This window comes from Phasianus colchicus, chromosome 7 (assembly GCF_987193195.1).
Source record: "Phasianus colchicus chromosome 7, bPhaCol1.hap1.1, whole genome shotgun sequence".
Classification (NCBI taxonomy): domain Eukaryota; kingdom Metazoa; phylum Chordata; class Aves; order Galliformes; family Phasianidae; genus Phasianus; species Phasianus colchicus.
This window is the reverse complement of record NC_143442.1, coordinates 1,736,207-1,754,244: the sequence shown is the minus strand read 5'-3', so window position 1 is coordinate 1,754,244 and position 18,038 is coordinate 1,736,207. Positions and strand designations below refer to the sequence as shown.

Below are 18,038 nucleotides of genomic sequence, written 5' to 3'. Positions count from 1 at the left end.
TGTATTGGAAACTGCTCTGAATGGCCTTTTCTTGCTGTATTCTGCTTCTTTCCACTGACGTGTGCCTTCAGAATACCACTATCTGATGAGTTTTGGATACATTGCAAGAAGTGTGTTCCCACAAACAAAAATGTCATTTGCATTGTATTTTCCTATAGTTATGTGAATGTATTTTGACGTTCATGTAAGAGCTCTTGTTGCTGTACCACACCAAGGAGGACGAAGGTGGATCTAATTAATTAACCAGCTTTTCTTTGATGCAGTGCCAGAGGTCTGGGGCAGCTCATTCGAGCGAAGAACATAAAGACAGTGGGAGATCTCAGTACTCTGACAGCATCAGAAATCAAAACTCTTCCCATCCGTTCTCCTAAAGTTTCCAATGTTAAAAAAGCTCTTAAAGGATATCACGAGCAACAGGTAAAGCTTAATTAATCCTGGTTCTCAAGAAGCCAGAAGTAACCTGATGAACTACTAACAAACGCTCATCACGAGTAATGCATTTTTATTACTAGTGAAAGCACTTTAAGCTGTGATATCTGCCCAAGGTGGGCATTTGGGGCGCAGTGTTCGGGCACTCACAGTGGGAATGACTGTATTTATTGCACAGTTACAGCATATCTTGCTGTGTAGTTCTGAACATGCATCATCTTTCTCCTCTCTGAAAAATCCTCAGGTAAAATCTCGAGGGTGTGAAGAAATCGGAGCGCTCGAAGATGTGGAGAGGACAGTAAACAGTGCAGGGGATAAATCTCCTCCTGTGGATGAGGAAAAACTTGCAACAGGTAACTTGCCTGCATGTTACTTAGGGTCTGGCTGTCACTGCTTTCATTCTTTTCTAATGGAACACTCGATTTCTTTTGGGAAGCTGCTAGCTAGTCTGAAGGGATGAGTTGAGTTAATCACATCCTGTAATGGCATTTTGGAACTTTTGAAAACTGTTGAGGGCAAGATGTGCTTTGTTTTTTCCCTAAAACTCTGTGTTCAGCAGGGCTCTGAGTTCTTTGCTTTGCACATCTCAGCCCATGCTCCTCCTGAGCTGTTCGATGCTGCAGTTCTGGATGTGCTCAGAAACAAAGTGAACTGTGGGGCTGAGGAGATGCCTGCAGGTGTTCTGGCTGTTTCCCAGGATACCCAGTGTGGATTTTGGGGCCTGAGTGTTTTTTGTTGTTGTTTACGTGGATTCTGGGGTTTGGCCTTACAGTTGAAGCAGAGGAATTTTTCCTGTAAGACATTTGGGGCATTTGGTTGACCAGAGAACAGAGAACTCAGGAGTGACTGACTCCAGTGAGTGGTTTAAAGTGGACTTTTTTGGGATAACACATCTCAAAGGGCATTGGCAGTACGTGAATAACACTATTGTGATGTCTCTTCTTATTTTTATTGCCTAACCCTCATCAAATACAATGCAAATCCCTATAAAGAAGAGGCAGTGTTTGTTTAGTTCTTAGGGGTGCCCCTCTCAGAAGCTCTTTCTGATACTTTGTAGACTGTTGGAATGTATTATTTAATACAAAACAAACTGCAGCATCCCAGTGATGCTCTGGCTGAGACCCCACGCCCTGACTGCCCACCCTGCCTTCCTTTGCAGATCTGGGTGAGCCCATTGCCCTGAGCAGCAGCAGCCCACCCCCTGCAGATCTTCTGAGCCAGCTGGATGTGCTGGCTGCTCAGTTCACCTCCGAAGATCTCCGCAGCTACCCTGGCAGCCGCCTGTTTGAGATGCAGGAGAAGCTTGCCAGCATGACAGACTGCATCATGAGAACCCTGCGGTCCCAATGGAGGTCACCACCCCACGACAGTGCTGAGTAGTTGCTTAGAATTCCTGAGTAAGGAGGATTTTGTTACGAGTTTTTCCACAAAGTGTAGTTTTCTTACTGGTGAGTTAATCCTTGAGCTGGATGTTTTGTACTACAGAAGATTTTTTAACACCTATATGATCAAAATGTATCATGCTTTACTTCCCCCGTTTGTATTTTTAACTTGTAGGATAGTTTATTAGAGAGATTTCTATTACATTGCTATGCATATCTCTTTCAGGTAGTGAAAGAAAACTTGATCAAGTTGTGCAATAGCAAAGACTGTGAAACCAAACTAACAGAGTAGTTAAATTATTTTTTTTCAAATCCAAAAAGTGTTCTTACTGCTGTAAACTCAATCTATATGGTGAGAGATGGCTCTCACAGCTCTGCTCTCGTGCTGCCCATGTCTGCTTCCTTCAGAACTGCTGAAGCCCTTCAGCACTTCTGCACTGAGGTAAGCTCTGCTCAGTTCCCTGCTGACAGCGGGGACGGTGTGTGTGTTGTTATCACACTAAAGCTGATGACAAAAGCAACATTGTGAGTGAGAGACTTCGCAGAACTTCTTGGCCTTTTCCTGTGTTCTAACAGCTTTGTTTGCAGCAGCTCTCCTGTGATGGAGAAGACCCTTTTCCCTTTGTGGAAATAAATGAATTTGACGTGGGTTCTTTGTATATTATGTATAGGCTTGTGATTGCAAATGTTAGTTAATAATTTATGGTTTTTAATTGCACGGAATGCACTGCTGCTTCTCAGAGACCTTCAGAGTTCTCCATTTTTACCCCTGAAATCTAATTTGTATATATTGGACATTTGTGGAAAGGAATTGCTCCAGGTATTAGAACTTCAACATGTGCAAATAAAAGAGCAATTAGTTTCCAAAGTTGTTAATGTTAATCTTTAAGCTTAAATGAAACAGACTGCTTCCAAATCGTTCATCCCTTCCTCAGAGTTGCTTTGGAGGTTAGGAGGAAGCTTGGAAGGCCCTCAGCCCTGCCTGAGGGAGGGGTGAGTGGGGCAGCAAAGACTGGGGTGTATCTGAGCAGCAGGATCCCATCTGTACCCTGTTCATGCAGCTCAGAAAGTAATGAGCAAGACAGAGATGTCTTAAAGGACTGATGTGATCAGTACCAGTGGTGAGTGGCTGGAGGTTTTCTTGTTTCCCTGATAACGCTGCTTCCAAATATACTTCCTCAGGTTTAACCATGTCTTGTCTCCAGGGCCCTGTACAAGCAGGGATGGGCCCAGTGCGTCTCAGAAGGGCGTCAGCATCCCCATGTAACTTATATTCTAGCTTTGCTATTCTGAATCCCCTGTGAGAAATGTTTTCCTTGCAAGCTGTACACCACAATATGCTGTGAATTCTCTTTAAACAAAGGCTTCGGGGTTTAAGTTGCAAATCTTCCTGCTATGAGCTCACTTTGTATGCTTTGTCCAAGATAGAATTGAGTGTTTTCCTGCTTCCATCTTTGGAGGCTGGCTGGTACCAGGTGCTACCAAACAAATAACCACGGTGTGTGGCTGTGAAATAATTGTTTGTCCAGCTTTTTCACCTTGCTGGGACTGCTGCATCCTCGATCTGCTCTCTTTCTGAATGAAGCAGGATTGTTTTAAGATAAATTTGTACTCTTCAGTGTGAAGAAAAACATCAAACATGCTGCGGAAACATGAGCTTTATTTAGTCACTAATTTACAAGTAACAACTTTTGACTCCAGAACAGAAAAACACCTGCATAAGAGCTCAGCAAGCAGACAGAAGAGGCTTTTGCTTTGTGAGTTTTCCCCCCTCTTTTTTTTACTTCCTCCCCTCCAGATAAATGTTGGCTTGAGATCCTAAGCTTACATGGAAAACAAACATGTTTGAAAGTTTCAGAAGAGATTCCCTCCTTCTGGGAGAATGAAGAAAGTAATGGTTGGTAGTTTAGTCTCCAGCACAGGTACAAAAGTTCAGTGATACTGAACTGTGTTGTGATTTTGGCATTGTTTAAAACATGCTGATAGTACTGTATGCCTAAATGTTTTAAATGAAGATGTAGGCAATTTCAGAAAGGTTTGGGACACCAGAAGCAAGGCAGCTCTCATGAGCAGCACCAGGTGGTGTTTACAGGTAGTTTTCAGAAATAATTGGAAGGGAAGGAGTTTCCAGAGTATTTAGTTGTGTATTTCCTTTTTTTTTTCTCCCCATGCTGGTTTGTAAAGCACTACCACTCACCATGGAAGACAGTGCAGTGCTTTGGTGTTAGAAAGTTCTGTCGCTGACAGTGGGAGATGGCTGTGCCTGGGGAGGGCTGTTCTCTGGCTCACACAGCCTCCACGTAGTTGGCTGGCAGCATGCCTGTCTTGCCAGTTCTCTGCACGGTCCCATACATCCAGCCTTCATCAATGGCTTGCACATTGACAATTGTGTCACCATCTTTGAAGGAAACCTCATCAGCGTCGGCTGCTGTGTAGTCATACATAGCCCGGTATGTCTTCTGTTAATTGGAATAAAGAAGGGGAAATTAACAGCAGTGATATGAACAACTCTTAGGTTTTGGTCAGAGTGGAGGGCAGGTGAAGCTGTGACTGATGGCAGTACTGAAAAGTACCACCAATGGTAATAAAATATTTTCATCTCTGAAGTATCTTAATATCTTAATTATCTAAATCTCTTAAATATCCTGATTTCAGATCACAGAGTATTGAAAATACAGATTTTGGGTGACCAGTCTTCATAAGGTATTTTTTCTGTTTGTTTGCATTCCTTTGAGGCAGTTGCAGCCTCCTTGGTTCTGAGAGGGGCAGCCAGCCCCCCACCTTGTGCCTTTGTGCTTTAGTTAGACCAAACCTTGTCAGAATGTATTTGAGCACCACTCAAATAAAAACAGGGAGCCAGCTCAGGTTAGCTCCAGGGTCTGACTTCTCTGGGAGAGAGAAAATGTACATTTAAGCTCTCAAGATCAGCTAAGGGGCTACTGTCAGCTCGTTTTGTAGCAAACATCAGCCTGTGGATTTTTCTAGTCTCTCCTGGATGAACACCAGCCCTGCTTACTGCTGTGAGCTGGGGAGGGGTAGTGCAGTGGTCCAGAGCTACTTACCCCAGCAGTGGATGGGTGGGAAGGAACTGATGACACGGTGGTTTGCTGAGTGGCAACAGATGCTGACCTTTGTTGTGGCAGCTCTATGGTCTTAGCATGTTTATAACCCACTATGAAAGGGAAAAAAAAATGTTTAGTTTCCAGTTTAATGCTTTTATTTGTTATGGAACTGGCAGGGGAGTGCAGTTGCTGTGACTAAAGATACTGGGATGGGTCAGGAGGTGACCCACAGCACTACAACTGCAGTTGGTCACAACCAAAGCTCAGCACTTGTGTGCTCCAGCTGTGAGTCCTGTCCCAGCAGAGGGGCTGGGCGCTGTTTGGCCCCAGCTTTGTTCCCATACCTGTGGCAGTGGTGGTAAAGAAGCCTTCGTTGCTGTAGTAGGACAGGTGCTGATTCACCCCCTCCGAGGGCTCTGATTTCTCATCCCCACCGCTGATGCTCAGGGCACTGGCAGAGCGGGAGTGCTCCCTGCTGCGGCGCTGCGCTTGGACTGCCAGGAGAAAACCAGTTTGTTTTGGTGTGAGATATAAAGCAGGGAGCTGCCAGCCAGCGTGTGTGTGGGCAGAAGTGGTTACTGGACCTTGCTAAGCATGAAAAATAAAAAAAAGCACAGTTCTTATGTTCCTTCTTTATTTCTAATATCTAGATTTGTTCTTCTCCCGCTCTTGTGCTTGCTGTATCCAAAATGTGTACTCAAATTACTGCTTGCTTCCCTTTGTCAGCTGCCAAAGAGCAACACAATGGCCCCATGCTGTTCTGGCACTTGGGGTCCACTTTTCTCAAGCAGTGAGCAGGAAAGAGAACTGAGGTACAGCACTTTGGGAGCTAAATAAGGAGGCAAGTGTTACAGGCAAGCAGCTGTGCTGGCTGTGGAGCTCTGAATCTTGTACAGCCCTGTGCTAGGGGAGCATTTGCATACTTAATAAGATGAACTTTGTGAGAACCAGCTCTATGGAGCAGTTTCTCCTCTCCCACTAGAACTGTGCCCACGTGTAACTTTGGGAATCACTGCTAAGGCAGTGTCTGAAATAAGCACGTTAGCCTATATGTGCATTCCCACACAGAGAAAGACCTTAGAACTGTACTTCAGTGTCCCCAGGCAGTTAGTTATCCTGTTGGATTTGCACGAACAGAGCGGAGCCAACCTGTGATCATGTGTAAGCTCCTGGACTGAATGTTGTCCTCTGCAGGGTCGTAGTCAAAGACAGAGCCGGGATTTGTGCGCCACACACGAAGACCTGCAAGAGAAATGACTGAGGAGCTGGAGCCCAGGAAGGTCCTGGAGAGCCAGATGAGCACAGAGTGATCCTAAATGGGAGTAGAAACGTACAGGGGAAAGGAAAGCAGAAGCTGATAATTTAAGCTCATCAAAGGTGTAGTGCAGAGAGGTGGTTGGTGAAAACTTTGAGGTGAACTTCTTAAAAATACAAATAAGAAATGACAATCCAAATCTGGCATCTACTACACAAAAGTCATATGGAGGGGAGAGACAGAGGAGGCTTTGATAAGGCCACCGGCTTCAATTAATGATAAATATAAACTGATGATACTGCTGAGCTTAAATAAAACAATTTTTCAAGGTCATTTTGTGTTCTGTGTAAATGAAGTAGTGCAGTTTGTGCTTACCTGTCAGATTCTCCTGGTCCTGGTCCACGCGCTTTTGCTCCATTTCTACCACTCGTCTCTGAATGCCTCTATAGCTGATGTCACTGAAGTCCTGCATGTTCTTCTTCACACGTTCTGTAATGGGGTCAGTGACTACAGGTGTGAAAGTACCTTTGTTTTTCTCAAAATCTTCATGGTATTTCACCTGTCACGGAAAAAAAGAAAACATCAGTCCTTGTTTCCTGCTACTATCAAGTGAATTCCTTGCAGAGGGCCAATGCCCTGCTGAAGATCTGCCTTCACCAAGGTAAAACTGTCTGTTACTGATAGATATTCATTGTCCCCAAAAAGGCAACCCTGTTGTGTCTCAGAAACAATAAGTAACAGACACACAGAGAAGTGCTCTTACTGTAGAGATGTGTTTCTGCGTCTCCCGCACACGGCGCATTTCAGGTGTGTCCAGAACGTAAGCAGCTTTGCCCTGTACCTGTTTTCGGAAGCTGTCAGAGTAAAGGACCTGCAGGCAGAAAAAGGAAGAGAGGAAAGGTAAAAGGTGGGCAGAATACAAGAGGGAGGGAGAGAAAGAAAGGAATAAAAAGAAAAAGAGGAGAGAGGAAAAGATAGATGGGGAGAGAAGAAGGAAAAGAGGGGAGGGAGGGAAGGGAAAAAGGAGGGAAGGAAGTGAAGAATGGAGGGAAGAAGGGCTAAACGCTGCCATTCCCATAATCATAAAGGAATGACCAGACTGGAGGGCTGCTGTTTTTAATACACTGAAGGACTTACTGAGCTGATGTTTTCCTGGTTGCGCTTCGCTCTCTCCATCTCAGGGGTCATCGGGGTTGGGGTTCCTTTTGCCAGCTGTTCTTTGTACAACACCTACAGAGTACAGAACATGCATACGAGTCAGACCAGCTAACCCTGCAGCTCATTCTGCTGCTGCTGTTACTGGGTAAGCATACTCAGCACTGCAGGGATAGAAAAGATCTTGGGAAATCAATAAAGCTGCTAAGAAGTTATTTGCTTGAGCGAAAGCGAGAATAGGGGAAAATAAATAGGCAAAAACGTGGAACGGAGAGAGAGAGAACAGGGCTAAATTAGAAGTGGATTTTCTTCACAAGGGTTATTTTTAATGTGAGGCAGGTATCTTCCTCTTTCAGTACCGAGCTGATTTGCTCCTGGGTGCGTCTGACTCGCTCCATCTCAGGAGTGACCGGTGTGGGGGTCGCCTTCCCTAAGCCTTCCTTGTACACAACCTACAGACCACAAAGCAACGTCACAAGTGCACAGATTACAACTGTCGTGGCTGGTTTTAGAATGAACACCATTCATTACGGAAGGGAAAAAAGTAAGTGAGGAAAAAAAATATTAAAAAGTTAAGTGATGAGAAATACATACGTACTATAATTTGACATTGTAAGTTCCTACGTCTGAGGGGAAAAATTAGAGGGTTAAGTGAAAACCAGGCAACCTTAAGTCATTTAGAAAGAGAACATCTCTATCTTAGCCCCTTCACATCTTGTGGACAATACCGAGCTAATCTGTTCTTGATTGCGTTTCACTCTCTCCATCTCAGGAGTGATAGGGGTGGGGGTTGCTCGCCCCAAGTTCTCTTTGTACAACACCTGTGGGATACAGAACACGTATCCAGCATCTCACAAAAAAGCAAGAACATTCAGAAGGATTCGAACGCAGGGAATTACGCAGTTATCAAAATTCACACCAGTAATGGCAGATGACAGTACGGATCACCGCAAAAAGCCAAACTTCTAGAGCTAGTGAGATGGGTAAGAAGAATAAACTGAAAAAGAGAAGCTTGTTACAACTGTTTGTTTGGGTTAAACTGAAGGGCTCTATCCAGCTACAGCTGCGACCTTGGCTCCACAGGCTCAAGGAAGCCACCAGTGACCCCAAGAACTAAGGGCTGTTCTATCTGCCCTGCTGGTCATGATCCAGGCCAAGGAGAGGATCCCCTCTGTGCCTAAACCCTGACTGCCCAGTGTCCTACCTAAAAGCATGTGGTAATCCCAGGTGGGATTCTGGTCACCTCAAGCAACGCATCTCAGCTGGGGTTTTCCCCAAGGTTGGGGTTGGGTTTTCACAGAATCACAGAATTGCCAGGGTTGGAAGGGACCTCAAGGATGATGAATCTCCAACCCCCCTGCCACATGCAGGGCCACCAACCTTCCCACCTAATGCTAGACCAGGCTGCCCAGGGCCCCATCCAACCTGGCCTTGAACACCTCCAGGGATGGGGTTTTCTCCCACTAAACCCAAATAACCCCTGCAAGGACAATGACAGCTTACAGACACAGCACAGAGAGATGGAGCTGAGTGTCACTTCTCCCAGGGACAGCAGTCTGCTGGTGGTGGCTGGATAGAGCCCAAGTGAGACAAACTGAGCTGCAGAGAGCTCCTAAATTTTTGGATCAGAATGTTAACGCTAAAGCCAAGTTTATTTTAGAAAGGGAGAGATTAACTGGCAGAAACAAATCTATTTTTTTAATTAAAATCAGTGTTCAGTAGTTAGAATGTTACTTGATTAACATTACTATAGACACAAAGGGGAAAAAATATCTCTTTGTAAGGTACCGAGCTAATGATCTCTTGATTGCGTCTGACTCTCTCCATCTCTGGAGTGATTGGTGTTGGGGTCACTTTCCCCACGTTTTCTTTATACAAAACCTATAGGATACAAGGGAGTATCCAAATATCAGTAAGAACGTACTTCCACCAGCACAGAAACCACAAACAACCACGTACAATAACAGCTTCTGGGTTATTACGCTTCAAAGGGGTTAGGTTCCTGAAAGAAGCAATGGGAGCTTTGCCATTAATCCATTATCAACTGTGTGTAAAAGCAAGATAGTTACAAGAAATAGTTAAAGAAATTGCAAAGAAAAAATGGCCTTAAAATAATAAGTCAAAGGTCAAACCATTCTAGTTAAATCCTGCTTCAGAGAGTGTTAAACAGGAGAGGAGAAATTACAACTCGTTTGCAAGCACAAACTGGGGGTGTTCATGCTACCTGACAGGGTTGTGTTGTTTTTTTTTTTAAGAGTTAGGAAGCACAGATAAGTAAAACTGCTACTGTGTGTTAAAGACATCAGGTCTTTAGGAACTGGTTTCTTTTAATTAAGAGTACCGAGCTAATGATCTCTTGATTGCGTTTGACTCTCTCCATCTCAGGAGTCACAGGGGTTGGGGTGGCTTTCCCTATGTTCTCCTTATATAACACCTATGAGACATAAGAAAGGAGCCAACAGTAAACAAACAGCTCTCTCCGTAGACGAACACAAAGGCATCTTTTCCTTGTATTTATTACAGATGTATTTCAAGGTCACAGCAATATTTTAGTAGAGAAGTAGGGCCTGGCGTACTCAATATGACTCAATAGACAGGTAAGTACTGTAAATGAGACTACAAAACACTGCTGAGGATGTTACGGAGATTTAAATTATAATAAAGTACATCAGCACTGCAGAGAAAATAAAGGAACTGTTTGTTATAAGTTTTTAGGATTAGAACAGGGCGTTAAAATAAGCCTTAAAACCAATAAAACTGCACCAAGTTAACGCAGTCAGTGTAAACCACAGTAAGCCACGGTAGGAAGTGATGGCTTATTAAAATGGCTTTAAAGCCATGGTCAGCATTATTTCCCAGTAAGAGTCACAGCGTCCACTTATTAAAACGGTTAAGTTGTTCGTTTCAGTCGAGTTAAAGGAGATGTTTTGTCTTGGCAAAGTACCGAGCTACAGATCTCTTGGTTGCGTTTGACCCTCTCCATCTCTGGAGTGATGGGGGTGGGGGTCCCCGTCCCCACGCTCTCTTTGTACAACACCTGCACAGCAACAAGAAGCATCCACAGAAATCAGAGCGCGGAAATCATCACATCCCACACAAAGCCAAATGTCTGAGTCTTCTGGGCAGTAATCTGCTCTCTCGTGCCCTCGAAGCTGCCCTGAAGGCTTGGATTACGCCCGTAGGGTCTGATGGCAAACATTTCCATGCCTTTATCTTACAGGCACAACAAACCCAATCCAGAAGCTGTCACCATAACACAGAGCGAACGCATCTCTGTGCTGGAGGGGAGCTTCTAGCCAGCCTTCAGAGCCTGCTGGAATCCTGATTCCACGACAAGAGCACTACAGTGGGAAAGCAATTACAAAAAACCCCACAGGAACACAACACACACAAGTATATATTAAAAGGAAGTTGAAACAGGGAGCAAACTGGTTAAAGATATTTAGGATCATGTAAATAATTTCACACTTGAAGAAGTGGAACGTAAGTAACACTGCAAAATACAGTGAAAGAGAAAGGAGGATTTTTTAACTTGATTAAACTGATTAAGTGGAAGGAAGGAGAGGAGCCGTTCCGTTTTTAATAGAGATTAAACAGTTCAGTTTACGTGGAGTTAAGGGAACACATCTTTTCCCCCACAAAGTACCGAGCTAATGTGTTCTTGATTGCGTTTGACTCTCTCAACTTCAGGAGTGACAGGTATTGGGGTCCCTGTCCCCAGCTCCTCTTTGTACAACACCTGTGGGTAACACGGCTACGTTAAAACACCAAAAGGAAGGGGCAAACAGCAGCAGCACACAGCTTAATGGGAAAAGACACTCAGCGTTGTTCAAGGTTGCCCTGAGCCAAAGCTTGGAATGAAAACTTAAAACCTTCTTCCTAACGATGACATACTTTGCAAAGAGTTTGCTTCTCTGGACCTATAACAAAACCTCTCTGCAATAGTAGGTGAAGAGCTCCTAAAGGAAGAAGGCCACAAACACAACCAAAAAGGAACAAAGGAACAATTCTGTTTCATTTACCATTCCAAAAGCAGCACGCAGCGGGTTAAACCAGCCCCTATCAGGGCACCGAGACACAGAGCTCATCCCCACTGCCTGGGATCACACCACAAATAGTTCCGTTTTTAAAGGGAAAGGAGATAAAAATCAGGAGAAAAACCACACGAGATAACACTGAGGATTGAGGTGATTAACAAAGGGAAAAAACTTATAATTTAAGAACAAAAAAAAATTTAAAGGTGAGCAGAGTCAAGAGAAAGGTGGGATCCAGAAGTTGTTATCATTAAGATTGTGAGATCAAATCAGAGGAACAAGAATGATGTAAGTAATGATTACTCAGGGAAAAAAATCTCAAAGGGAAAAGGAAACTTCTATTTAGATTGATTATAAGGGAAAAAGAAACTTGGGTGTTAAATTATTTAGAAATAGGTCAGAAGGGAAGTTTCTGCTTCTCAGATGACAGATACCGAGCTAATGTGTTCTTGATTGCGTCTGACTCTCTCAATCTCAGGAGTGACAGGGGTGGGGGTTCCCATCCCCACGTCCTCTTTGTACAACACCTGTGGACAACACGACCATGTGAAAATAAAGGAAGAGCAACAAGCAGAAAACAGTAAAACTCTGTATGCTGAGACCAAGCGTAACACGAGGGAGATGTTTTTCTGGGCTGCAAAACTGATGAATTAACAAAAAAACCCACAGAAATCAAAAACCAGTGCTGCCCTGCCTTGCTTGTTACCTTCTACTCCCTTCTGAATGGCCCAGTGCTGTGGTCTTGTGCCCAGCACAACTGGTTCCAAAACGGCTGCAGGCCTGGTGCCGCCATTGGGCAGCCATCTTACACTCAAAGGAAGAAGGTGAGAAGGACAACGCAAAAGAAACAAAGGAACAATCTGTGCTTCCTTCACCCCAACCATTAACATCACCAACACCTACCAGGGCACTGAGCTCATCCCACAGTCTGCATCACAGCAGAGAAAGTTTTGCTTTAACACACAGCAAAATCAAACCAAGGACCAAGGATTGAAGCAATTAATGAAAGGAAAAGCAGAGAGGAAAGATAACCAATGTTCACAGGAAAAAATATAAAAATAGATTGGAACACAGAATCCAAAAGCTACCGGATTAAGGGAACTAAGCAAAACACAGGAATAAAAGTCAGGTGAGTAACCATTATGCAGGAAACAGCACCAAAACAAGGGGAAGGGGACACTGCTCTTGGTGTCAGATGATTATAGGGGAACAAGGGTAACTCTGGGGGTTAAAAGTGTTTTTAAGTGGATGGAAAGGGAATTTTCTTCTTTTCAAACTAAGATACCGAGCTAACGTGTTCTTGATTGCGTCTGACTCTCTCAATCTCAGGAGTGACAGGGGTGGGGGTTCCCATCCCCACGTTCTCTTTGTACAACACCTGTGGACAACACGGCCGTGAGAAAAGAGAAAACAAGCAGACAACAGTAACACACTGCTGGCTGAGAGACCTAGTGGAACACAAGAGAGGTGGTTTTCTGGGCTGCAGAAAAGACGGATTAACAAAAAAAAAAACACAGAAATCAAAAACCAGTGCTGCCCTGCCTTGCTTGTGACCTCCTCTCCCTACCGAACAGCCCAGTGCTGTGGTCTTGTGCCCAGCACAACTGGTTCCAAAATGGCTGCAGGCCTGGAGCTGCCACTGGGCAGCCATCTTACACTCAAAGGAAGAAGGTGTGAAGGACAACGCAAAAGAAACAAAGGAACAATCTGTGCTTCCTTCACCCCAACCATTAACATCACCAACACCTACCAGGGCACTGAGCTCATCCCACAGTCTGCATCACAGCAGAGAAAGTTTTGCTTTAACACACAGCAAAATCAAACCAAGAATCAAGGATTGAAGCAATTAATGAAAGGAAAAGCAGAGAGGAAAGATAACCAATGTTCACAGGAAAAAAAAAAATAGAAGCAGATTGGAACACAGAATCCAAAAGTTACTGTAATTAAGGGAACTAAGGAAAACATAGGAATAAAAGTGGGGTAAGTAACCATTATGCAGGAAACAGCACCAAAACAAGGGGAAGGGGACACTGCTCTTGGTGTCAGATGATTATAGGGGAACAAGAGAAACTCTGGGTGTTAAAAGTGTTTTTAAGTGGATGGAAAGGGAATTTTCTTCTTTTCAAACTAAGATACCGAGCTAACGTGTTCTTGATTGCGTCTGACTCTCTCAATCTCAGGAGTGACAGGGGTGGGGGTTCCCATCCCCACGTTCTCTTTGTACAACACCTGTGGACAACACGGCCGTGAGAAAAGAGAAAACAAGCAGACAACAGTAACACACTGCTGGCTGAGAGACCAAGTGGAACACAAGAGAGATGTTTTCCAGGGCTGCAGAAAAGATGAATTACCAAAAAAAAAACCGACAGAAATCAAAAACCAGTGCTGCCCTGTCTTGCTTGTGACCTCCTCTCCCTACCGAACAGCCCAGAGCTGTGGTCTTGTGCCCAGCACAACTGGTTCCAAAATGGCTGCAGGCCTGGTGCCGCCACTGGGCAGCCATCTTACACTCGAAGGTGAGGAGGACAACACAAAGAGAACCGAGGAACAATTTTTGCTTCCTTCACCCCAACCATTAACATCACCAACACCTACAAGGGCACTGAGCTCATCCCACAGTCTGCATCACAGCAGAGAAAGTTTTGCTTTAACACACAGCAAAATCAAACCAAGAATCAAGGATTGAAGCAATTAATGAAAGGAAAAGCAGAGAGGAAAGATAACCAATGTTCACAGGAAAAAAAAAGAAAGAAAGAAAATGGAACACAGAATCCAAAAGTTACCGTAATTAAGAGAACTAAGCAAAACATAGGAATAAAAGTGGGGTAAGTAACCATTAAGCAGGAAACAGCACCAAAACAAGGGGAAGGGGACACTGCTCTTGGTGTCAGATGATTACAGGTGAGCAAGGGTAACTCTGGGTGTTAAAAGTGTTTTTAAGTGGATGGAAAGGGAATTTTCTTCTTTTCAAATTAAGATACCGAGCTAACGTGTTCTTGATTGCGTCTGACTCTCTCAATCTCAGGAGTGACAGGGGTGGGGGTTCCCATCCCCACGTCCTCTTTGTACAACACCTGTGGACAACACGGCCGTGAGAAAAGAAAGCAACAAGCAGACAACAGTAACACACTGCTGGCTGAGAGACCAATGGAACACAAGAGAGATGTTTTCCAGGGCTGCAGAAAAGATGAATTACCAAAAAAAAACCGACAGAAATCAAAAACCAGTGCTGCCCTGCCTTGCTTGTGACCTCCTCTCCCTACCGAACAGCCCAGTGCTGTGGTCTTGTGCCCAGCACAACTGGTTCCAAAACAGCTGCAGGCCTGGTGCCGCCATTGGGCAGCCATCTTACACTCAAAGGAAGAAGGTGTGAAGGACAACACAAAAGAAACAAAGGAACAATCTGTGCTTCCTTCACCCCAACCATTAACATCACCAACACCTACCAGGGCACTGAGCTCATCCCACAGTCTGCATCACAGCAGAGAAAGTTTTGCTTTAACACACAGCAAAATCAAACCAAGAATCAAGGATTGAAGCAATTAATGAAAGGAAAAGCAGAGAGGAAAGAAAACCAATGTTCACAGGAAAAAAAAATAGAAGCAGATTGGAACACAGAATCCAAAAGTTACTGTAATTAAGGGAACTAATCAAAACAAAGGAATAAAAGTCAGGTGAGTAACCATTATGCAGGAAACAGCACCAAAACAAGGGGAAGGGGACACTGCTCTTGGTGTCAGATGATTATAGGGGAACAAGGGTAACTCTGGGGGTTAAAAGTGTTTTTAAGTGGATGGAAAGGGAATTTTCTTCTTTTCAAACTAAGATACCGAGCTAACGTGTTCTTGATTGCGTCTGACTCTCTCAATCTCAGGAGTGACAGGGGTGGGGGTTCCCATCCCCACGTTCTCTTTGTACAACACCTGTGGACAACACGGCCGTGAGAAAAGAGAAAACAAGCAGACAACAGTAACACACTGCTGGCTGAGAGACCTAGTGGAACACAAGAGAGGTGGTTTTCTGGGCTGCAGAAAAGACGGATTAATTAAAAAACCACAGAAATCAAAAACCAGTGCTGCCCTGCCTTGCTTGTGACCTCCTCTCCCTACTGAACGGCCCTGTGCTGTGGTCTTGTGCCCAGCACAACTGGTTCCAAAACGGCGGCAGGCCTGGAGCTGCCATTGGGCAGCCATGGTAATGAACTGCTCAAGAAATTCTAAAGAAACAAAGGAACAATCTGTGCTTCCTTCACCCCAACCATTAACATCTCCAATACCTACCAGCGCACTGAGCTCATCCCACAGTCTGCATCACAGCAGAGACGGTTTTGTTTTAACACACAGCAAAATCAAACCAAGAATCAAGGATTGAAGCAATTAATGAAAGGAAAAGCAGAGAGGAAAGATAACCAATGTTCACAGGAAAAAAAAAAAAAAATAGAAACAAATTGTAACACAGAATCCAAAAGCTACCGTAATTAAGAGAACTAATCAAAACATAGGAATAAAAGTGGGGTAAGTAACCATTATGCAGGAAACAGCACCAAAACAAGGGGAAGGGGACACTGCTCTTGGTGTCAGATGATTACAGGTGAGCAAGGGTAACTCTGGGTGTTAAAAGCGTTTTTAAGTGGATGAAAAGGGAATTTTCTTCTTTTCAAACTAAGATACCGAGCTAACGTGTTCTTGATTGCGTCTGACTCTCTCAATCTCAGGGGTGACAGGGGTGGGGGTTCCCATCCCCACGTTCTCTTTGTACAACACCTGTGGACAACACGGCCGTGAGAAAAGAAAGCAACAAGCAGACAACAGTAACACACTGCTGGCTGAGAGACCAATGGAACACAAGAGAGGTGGTTTTCTGGGCTGCAGAAAAGATGAATTACCAAAAAAAAACCCGACAGAAATCAAAAACCAGTGCTGCCCTGCCTTGCTTGTGACCTCCTCTCCCTACCGAACAGCCCAGTGCTGTGGTCTTGTGCCCAGCACAACTGTTCCAAAATGGCGGCAGGCCTGGAGCCGCCATTGGGCAGCCATCTTACACTCAAAGGAAGAAGGTGAGAAGGACAATGCTAAAGGAACCAAGGAACAATTTTTGCTTCCTTCACCCCAGCCATTAACATCACCAACACCTACCAGGGCACTGAGCTCATCCCGCAGTCTGCATCACAGCAGAGAGCTTTGTTTTAACACACAGCAAAATCAAACCAAGGACCAAGGATTGAAGCAATTAATGAAAGGAAAAGCAGAGAGGAAAGATAACCAATGTTCACAGGAAAAAATATAAATAAATAGAAATAGATTGGAACACAGAATCCAAAAGCTACCGGATTAAGGGAACTAAGCAAAACACAGGAATAAAAGTCAGGTGAGTAACCATTATGCAGGAAACAGCACCAAAACAAGGGGAAGGGGACACTGCTCTTGGTGTCAGATGATTATAGGGGAACAAGGGTAACTCTGGGGGTTAAAAGTGTTTTTAAGTGGATGGAAAGGGAATTTTCTTCTTTTCAAACTAAGATACCGAGCTAACGTGTTCTTGATTGCGTCTGACTCTCTCAATCTCAGGAGTGACAGGGGTGGGGGTTCCCATCCCCACGTTCTCTTTGTACACCACCTGTATGGTAACACAGCAGCGTAAAAAAGCATAAAACACAGAACATTTCTGAGGGATGCAGAGCAGCACGGTTAATTTGTATGCCCACTATGTCCACTGGAATGAGGCACAAATTAGGAATTGTAAAGCAGGTAACAATTGTGATCAATCTAGGGGAATGCTTCCACGCTCCTGAAAGGTTCTAGGGATGCTTTGACACAGTAATAAAGCATTAGAAGAATGGAATTAAGCAAACAGAGGAAACAGTAATTTTTAAGAAAATAAAAATAAGAAAAATAGTAGTTTTAAAGGATGTGAAGCATTAAATGTTACGATTATTAGAAAAATCTTTTACAATTTTTGGATAAAATGTAAGAAAGACTGAATTTTAACAGCACAAAGGGAGCGTCACTATAAGTTAATTCCAGAGGTCATTTGAAGGTGTTACAAAGTTCTTCTAAAATGAAGTTACAGGGAACATTTGTCTGGAATTAGGGAAGAGTACCGAGCTAAAGATCTCCTGGTTGCGTTTGACCCTCTCCATCTCAGGGGTCACAGGCACTGGGGTTCCAATTCCCAGCCCCTCTCTGTACAACACCTGTGTGGCAACGGGGAGGTAGGGTTTGTTTGGTTTGGTTCGTGGGGTGTTTGTAAGGAAAAAAAAAGGAAAGGAGGAGGATGGGGCAAAGGGAGAGAGAGAGAGAAGAAAAGAAATTTAATACAGTGAAACCTCCAAGTATGACAAATACAATTTTGTCAGTCTTGTTCAAAAGCTAGCAGAAAAAAAGTCAATAAAATAAGGAGCTAATGGCTAACGTTTTTGCAGTTCTGCCTCCTTCCACAAGGAAGTCAGTCTGCTTACTCAAACAAAAGATCTTCATGGTCAGCTTTCCTCCTAGGAACTGCCCCTCACAAGTATTAAAGAGAGAAGCGATGATCACAGAGATGTAGCACAGCAAGTGTGACTACAGGGGCTTCTCTGAACTTTACTACAAATGTCGTCAGTTCAGGTCTGAACTTTACATCTATCATGTCAGAGTCAGAATCAGCCCTAAGTGACTGCAACTGAAACAGAAATAAACAAGAAAGTCGTAAAGCAGGGCACTTCAAACTGTGTGGTGACTTG

At 44.1% G+C, this 18,038-nt stretch overlaps 2 protein-coding genes across 3 annotated transcripts in view; one reads left to right on the top strand and one right to left on the bottom strand.

The window, feature by feature from the left end:
* RIF1 (replication timing regulatory factor 1) overlaps nt 1-3,380 on the top strand; it is a 34,675-nt gene extending 31,295 nt beyond the window's left edge. For both annotated transcript variants that reach the window (XM_090143454.1, XM_031590800.2), the window contains 3 exons: nt 264-417; nt 674-782; nt 1,589-3,380. In XM_090143454.1, the coding sequence (XP_089999580.1) occupies nt 264-417; nt 674-782; nt 1,589-1,809 (484 nt within the window). In that variant the 3' untranslated portion in view covers nt 1,810-3,380. The remainder of the gene's footprint in view (nt 1-263; nt 418-673; nt 783-1,588) is intronic.
* Nucleotides 3,381-3,454: 74 nt separating this feature from the next.
* The window catches only part of NEB (nebulin), a 121,529-nt gene continuing 106,945 nt past the window's right edge, over nt 3,455-18,038 (bottom strand). The window contains exons 138-154 of the mRNA XM_090143472.1: nt 17,418-17,510; nt 15,988-16,080; nt 14,299-14,391; nt 11,752-11,844; nt 10,930-11,022; nt 10,228-10,320; nt 9,625-9,717; nt 9,072-9,164; nt 8,012-8,104; nt 7,643-7,735; nt 7,266-7,358; nt 6,892-6,999; nt 6,504-6,687; nt 6,023-6,115; nt 5,218-5,367; nt 4,874-4,983; nt 3,455-4,270 (exon numbers count right to left, since the gene is read on the bottom strand). Coding sequence (XP_089999598.1) covers nt 4,097-4,270; nt 4,874-4,983; nt 5,218-5,367; nt 6,023-6,115; nt 6,504-6,687; nt 6,892-6,999; nt 7,266-7,358; nt 7,643-7,735; nt 8,012-8,104; nt 9,072-9,164; nt 9,625-9,717; nt 10,228-10,320; nt 10,930-11,022; nt 11,752-11,844; nt 14,299-14,391; nt 15,988-16,080; nt 17,418-17,510 — 1,842 coding nt within the window. The 3' untranslated portion in view covers nt 3,455-4,096. The remainder of the gene's footprint in view (nt 4,271-4,873; nt 4,984-5,217; nt 5,368-6,022; nt 6,116-6,503; nt 6,688-6,891; nt 7,000-7,265; nt 7,359-7,642; nt 7,736-8,011; nt 8,105-9,071; nt 9,165-9,624; nt 9,718-10,227; nt 10,321-10,929; nt 11,023-11,751; nt 11,845-14,298; nt 14,392-15,987; nt 16,081-17,417; nt 17,511-18,038) is intronic.